Source organism: Eptatretus burgeri, chromosome 8 (genome assembly GCF_056783735.1).
Source record: "Eptatretus burgeri isolate ZD-2024b chromosome 8, Ebu_testis_v1, whole genome shotgun sequence".
NCBI lineage: Eukaryota > Metazoa > Chordata > Myxini > Myxiniformes > Myxinidae > Eptatretus > Eptatretus burgeri.
This window is the reverse complement of record NC_140968.1, coordinates 89,618,773-89,625,409: the sequence shown is the minus strand read 5'-3', so window position 1 is coordinate 89,625,409 and position 6,637 is coordinate 89,618,773. Positions and strand designations below refer to the sequence as shown.

General features: G+C 43.1%; 1 protein-coding gene across 1 annotated transcript; it reads right to left on the bottom strand.

Moving 5' to 3' along the window:
- Positions 1 to 1,490: 1,490 nt before the first annotated feature.
- On the bottom strand, positions 1,491 to 4,315 carry ACTB (actin beta). Its single transcript, XM_085892934.1, has 6 exons — positions 4,165 to 4,315; positions 3,284 to 3,421; positions 2,957 to 3,196; positions 2,373 to 2,811; positions 2,111 to 2,292; positions 1,491 to 2,020 (listed from the first exon to the last, which is right to left on the bottom strand). Exons 2-6 carry the CDS (start codon positions 3,404 to 3,406, stop codon positions 1,877 to 1,879), a joined length of 1,128 nt encoding a protein of 375 aa, XP_085749060.1. The 5' UTR covers positions 3,407 to 3,421; positions 4,165 to 4,315; the 3' UTR covers positions 1,491 to 1,876.
- Between the last annotated feature and the right edge of the window lie 2,322 nt (positions 4,316 to 6,637).

Below are 6,637 nucleotides of genomic sequence, written 5' to 3'. Positions count from 1 at the left end.
TAGTAAATGTCACAGCAATTGAGGGGAAAATGATGGTAAAGTAGTAAATTTTGGTGATCCTTGTCATAGCCTCTGAGGGGAAAATGAGAATGGTAAAATAGTAAATTTGAGATCTTTGTCATAGCCTCTTGATGGGAAAACAAGTGGTGGTGGGGTTGGTTGTGGAGAGAGAATGGTGTGGTGATGGGGGAGGGTGGTGGTGGACGGGAGGAGACGGTTGTGGAGAGAGGCGAATGGTGTGGTGATGGGGGAGGGTGGTGGTGGTGGACGGGAGGGGACAATGGTGGTGGGAGAGGCTGTATGGTGAAGCATCTGTCCTCTGAAGGGACATAAATGATGCATGGACATTAAAGATCCCACAGCACCTTATGCATACCCTCTGGGGTGTGTTCAGTTACCAAGCAGCTTGCATAGCGCTTGCCACGCCAGCTGTTCCTTAACGGCTATAAATGGAACACTTGCTTGAGTGTTTAAAGTACTTGGCAAATGCTCCACAAGAAAAACTGAAAACACCGAGCTTTGTACCACATGGGTGCAGAAACCAGGAATGGCCCACCTTGCTTATTGTAAAATTAAGAGTTTACAGAATATCTTATTCTGTGCAGTCTTGACAAAAAAGGACATGGGCTCTTTTAAACTTCTTGCCTTTTTACAAGCAAACTATATTTTCTCTGAATCTTGATATTACGCAAAGATGAGTGCAAGCAGCACATTTTATTAATCAAGATGGTGTAAAAATTTATACCTATATATAAAACACAATGGTGTATTTGTCATCTCCCTTAAGGTTTTAAGGCCAATTTTTTTTTAACACAACGATGTTCACAAAGGTCCATTTTTCTGGATAATAATCAAATTTTTTCATTAAAGAATTCTATTGGAAATTTATGTGGTGACTTGCAACCAGGACTCGTACAAGGCACAGGGAGGTTAAACGAATGCACACCTGACTAGGTCAAGGCTTCAGACTTTTATACTCAAGAGGCTGCCCTGTGAAAACAAAACATCCCAGAATATAAAGAAAAATAGGGTCACATTTGTGGAGCATTGTAAAATAAACGCTTATTGCTATGAAACATCCTGTCTTTGTCTCCTTGAATATTTCTAAGAAAATGGCAACTTGTCCTAATAAAGTTTAAGGCTGTACACAAATGATATTCCATATATAAAAAAATTCAATTAGACCGACAAAAGTAAATGATTATCAAATGCTGCTTTGTGGAGGAAATGTCTTAGACTTATCCCATCGGCCGCCCCAAGAGCAGGAAACATGATTGTCGAAGTTAAAGCATCCAACAGATCTGGTTTTCAACCATTCCTTCAGCATCTTCACACTGGGCAGAAGGTCCAACAATCTAACAGGTTGGTGCAGAAGTATCACACTTACCTTTGATTCCCAAAGAGCACCGAGAAGCAATTTCTTCAAATAAACCCACTTATACACATTTACTCAACTTAAATCTTCCTGCAGAAAGGTCTCTCAAACAAAGTTGGCATGAGAACTTGCATTCTTTATTCAACATATGAATGGATACACATCTTTTGAAAAAGACTCAAAAGGAATGTATTGGGGGAAAGAGAAAAAAAAAATTCTGGATACAAATTTACAGTCAGCTAAACAGAATGCAACAACAAATATTATATATATATATATATAAAGTTTTCCTGCCCCAATAAACGGAACAGCAGCAAAGGCCACCAAAGGGATGGCCAAGACAAAAAAAAAAAAACACTTCTCCACTTGGAGGGCACCAGTATTCAATACTCAGATACTGCAAAGCAACGCATTACACATCGTAGCTGGAGGTGGGGGGGAGTAGGAGAAAAAAAAAAAAAAAAAAAAAAAAAAAAAAAAAAAAAAAAAGAGAGATCAGACTTAGAAGCATTTCCGGTGGACAATGGATGGGCCAGATTCGTCGTACTCCTGTTTGCTGATCCACATCTGCTGGAAGGTGGACAAGGAAGCTAGGATGGAACCACCAATCCAGACGGAATACTTGCGCTCAGGTGGTGCGATGATCTGGAAAACAGCATTGGAAAGAGTAAAGTGAATATCAATGTGGGACAGTTGTCCCAAAATAGGGGGAACTCAAAGGCTTTGGAAATATACCTTGATCTTCATCGTGCTTGGGGCAAGTGCAGTGATCTCTTTCTGCATGCGGTCCGAAATACCAGGGTACATTGTGGTGCCTCCGGACATCACAGTGTTGGCGTAAAGATCCTTACGGATGTCCACATCACACTTCATGATTGAGTTGAAGGTAGTCTCATGGATACCGCAAGACTCCATCCCTGCAATTTGAATGGTTAATGCATGAAGGGCACTTTCATTCCAAGACACCTGCAAAGTCACTCAATTGAAGGAAACATACCCAGGAAGGAAGGCTGGAAAAGGGCCTCTGGGCACCGGAAACGCTCATTTCCAATGGTGATGACCTGTCCATCCGGTAGCTCATAGCTCTTTTCCAGAGAGGAAGAAGATGCTGCCGTGAGCATCTCTTGCTCAAACTCCAAAGCAACGTAGCAGAGTTTCTCCTTGATGTCCCGAACAATTTCACGCTCGGCCGTGGTGGTAAAGGAATAGCCTCGCTCAGTCAAGATCTTCATGAGGTAGTCTGTCAAGTCACGACCGGCAAGATCAAGCCGCAGGATGGCATGCGGCAGGGCATAGCCCTCATAGATGGGCACGGTGTGAGAAACGCCATCACCAGAATCCATCACGATACCCGTAGTACGACCAGAAGCATAGAGAGACAGGACAGCTTGGATAGCAACATACATGGCAGGAGTGTTGAACGTTTCAAACATGATCTGTGAAGGGAGGTGGGGGGTAAAGTATAAAAAAAAAAGTACAAGCTAAGAAGTACACAACCACAAAGTGGTTCCATCAAAACCCAAAGAACACAAAAATAAAATTTACATCCACATCCCATTTGCAGTGGCAGTGAAATCATACTTGCGTCATCTTCTCTCTGTTCGCCTTCGGGTTCAGGGGAGCCTCAGTCAGCAGAACAGGATGCTCTTCAGGTGCGACACGGAGCTCGTTGTAGAACGTGTGGTGCCAGATCTTTTCCATATCATCCCAGTTGGTGACAATTCCGTGTTCAATGGGGTATTTCAGGGTGAGGATTCCACGCTTGCTTTGAGCTTCATCTCCCACATAGCTGTCTTTCTGTCCCATTCCTACCATCACACCCTGAACCATGGTAGAGTTAGATACATGCAACATTATGGAAGCCTTAAAAAGCACAAGCACCAAGGAATAGCCCAACTGAATTCTTACCTGATGCCTCGGCCTGCCAACGATCGAGGGGAAGACCGCACGTGGGGCATCATCGCCAGCAAAGCCAGCCTTGCACATACCGGAACCATTGTCCACAACCAAAGCAGCTATTTCGTCATCCATTGCCGTAATTCAAATCTAGAGAATCAAACCAATCATGAATCTTAAAATAGACGAGAAAAAAAAAAAATTACAATAAATTACTTGAAACGAAATACCACGAGGTCACTTCATTTACTACGTGGCTCATCTTGAATCAATGAAAAAGACCCATCACACAAACTTCACAATGACTCGTCATTCACCTTGGTCTAAAAACTACAGCACAAAACAAGTGGTGCACAATCATTAAAACCAAATTCAATTCACAAATTTAATGCCAATACAAAAAAAGAAAGAAAAATTAAGGAATTAAACTCCAGATGGGCAACCAAGTGTTCACATGAAAAATATGAGACAGGAAACCCAGTCCATAGAGTCAAAAAGCTCATTTTGGCCATATTTGGGTCTCAGCTAGAGGACGACCACACCCATAGTATCGAAGCACAGCCACACCCGATCTAACGATCTTGCCCACAAGATCACAACAAAAAAATAAAAATAAATAAAAAGTGCTTTGCTCAACTAAAACAAGTTAAATAAAACCACAACCCCAAAGTACTCATCGCACAAAACCCGACAAAAATACATACATTATATTATAATAAAGACCATAAACAATTAGAATAAAACAAAAGAACAGGGTTTAAAACACAAATCACAAATCGGTATATTAAAGAGAGTTCAACGAAGCTTCTGAGCTCAAAGAATGATTAAAAACACCGCTATTAGTAAGTATAATTGTAGTATAACTATTGTAGTATTGTACACAAACCACTCACCAGCGCTCAAAAACCTGCGGCAAGATCACCAAACCACGTGAAGCTCCGATGTGCGAACCTCTCGTCCAATGGGTGTTATATTCCCGCGGTAAAGCCCGCCCCTGTCTCGGCTCGACGACCTTATATGGGCATATTTGCCGGCGTGAGTTCACCATTGGTTCATGTTAACAAGCAGAGCGAGCGACCCGAGGGATTGGGTGGAGGGAGGGATTAGAAAAAAAAATAATAAAAAAAGTAATAAAAAAAGAGGCGGGAAAAGGATAAAATTAATAATAATAATAATAATTTAAGATAGAGGGGGTCGTCTGTTGGGGGCTGCGTTCGTATTGGCCCCAGATGTTTAAAACAATGGGTATATTAATTAATTAATTAAATAAATAAATAAATAAATCCGACGCTCCGTCCCGACAGTGATTCAGACGGTGTTTGTTTACCCGGTGCGCGGTTTAAATAATGATTACATCGGCGAGTTCGACGTGACGTCACAAATCCAGCACGGATGCTTTAAGCGTATAAATCGCCTTTTTACGCACAATGGAACCATATATAGACTAAAGAGTGCTGAAGGGTCGGCCCCCGTTACCCCTCCCCTGTACCGTTGAAATGCACACCACCCCCACCCCGTCCTTGTCCCAGGGAAACTCCGAATGGCAATCCGCGCAACGTTTTATCAATTTCTGGTTAAAAAGGAAAAAAAACAGAAAAGAACCTTTCGGAAAGATCAAACAAAGGTTCGTTGTCCACGAGATGTCTGCATACAATGACCTTGCAAAACGGTCGCTCGGGAAATGGACGTCCAGTGGATGTCGGGGTCGTTTAATCCATTCATTTCCCGTTGGAAACGAACTCACCATCGTCCTCACGCGTTTACTCACACTGACTCAGGGCATTGCAAAAGCAGGATACGGTTCCTCTTTACAAGGAACGGCATGACCCGACCTTGTACACACGTTCGTGGGTGGTCCTTACATCCAAACAAACAAACAAACAAACAATGAAAACTCTCCAAGCAATTCACCCTTGACAACTGAGATCAGTTGATGTTGATGATCAGAGGGCAAGTCCGACCTGAAGCTGTGTTCCGAGTTCGATTCCAGATCCGACAAGATAAATCTGATTCGTGCTTTGCAGGCAAGATGTTTCATCACGAAGTGCGTCGGTCTCTTCGGATGGTAGTTTAGCTGGGTATCCCGTCTGATGACATCAGTCGGTGGACAATATAACGACCCCACGCCGTCTTTCCCGAAGAGTAGGCGAGTTATCGTCAGCACTTTGAGCAAAGATTACAAAATTCCTGTCGCTGGAAGGCAATGGCAAACCACGTATTGTAGCCCTTACCCGAAGGAAGCAGCCCTCTGAATCTCTACCTTCGGGTTTAGAACGCCACTGATTCCAACAAGAGACTACAAAGGGTTATTACAAATGCATTGACGAGGTCGTTTAGTTGTCATGACAACTCTCCATTTTAAAACTTGAAGCCACTAATGTCCCTAATTTGTTTACTGTATTATTTATAAATCACTGTAACGACTCTTGGCGCATGGTATAACTGCAGTTATAAACCACCAACGGCACTCGATAGAGCGTATACCTCCAGCAGGCTGAACCAGTGGTGTATCCCACCGATAGACCGGATCTGAATCCAGACCTGAACCAAAATCTCATCGGGTTGTCCTTGTCACCTACCTACCCAACTCATCCACATCGTTTTGTCGTAACTCGTGCACAACGTTTTAAATATCATGCCACATATCGTTTTGTGCCCAATTTCTCATTGGTGAAGAATCACTTTTAAAATCTTAAATTGTACCTAGAGGTACCCACACTAGAGGTACCCACACTAGAGGTACCCACACTAGAGGTACCCACACTAGAGGAGGTATCCACACTAGAGGTACCCACGCTAGAGGTGCCCACACTAGAGGTACCCACACTAGAGGTACCCACACGAGAGGTACCCACACTAGAGGTACCCACACTAGAGGTATCCACACTAGAGGTACCCACACTCACTGCTAAGCTGAAGCTGTTTAACCTGGGGGTTCGAATCCTGAGCCAGCTATAAACTGTCATTCCGGTGTTTCACAGGCAGGCTGATTCATCAACGTGTGTGTGTGTGTGTGTGTGTGTGTGTGTGTGTGTGTGTGTGTGTGTGTGTGTGTGTGTGTGTGTGTGTGTGTGTGTGTGTGTGTGTGTGTGTGTGTGTGTGTGTGTGTACTTTTTGGAACCCTCCCCCGACAATCCAAACCCATGGACTTTCCTTTACTTTCATCGGGTTGTCCTTGTCACCTACCTACTCAACTCATCCACATCGTTTTGTCGTAACTCGTGCACAACGTTTTAAATATCATGCCACATATCGTTTTGTGCCAAATTTCTCATTGGTGAAGAATCACTTTTAAAATCTTAAATTGTACCTAGAGGTACAAGGTACAACTAGAGGTCCTTTACTTTCCTTTACGTGGTGTCAAAC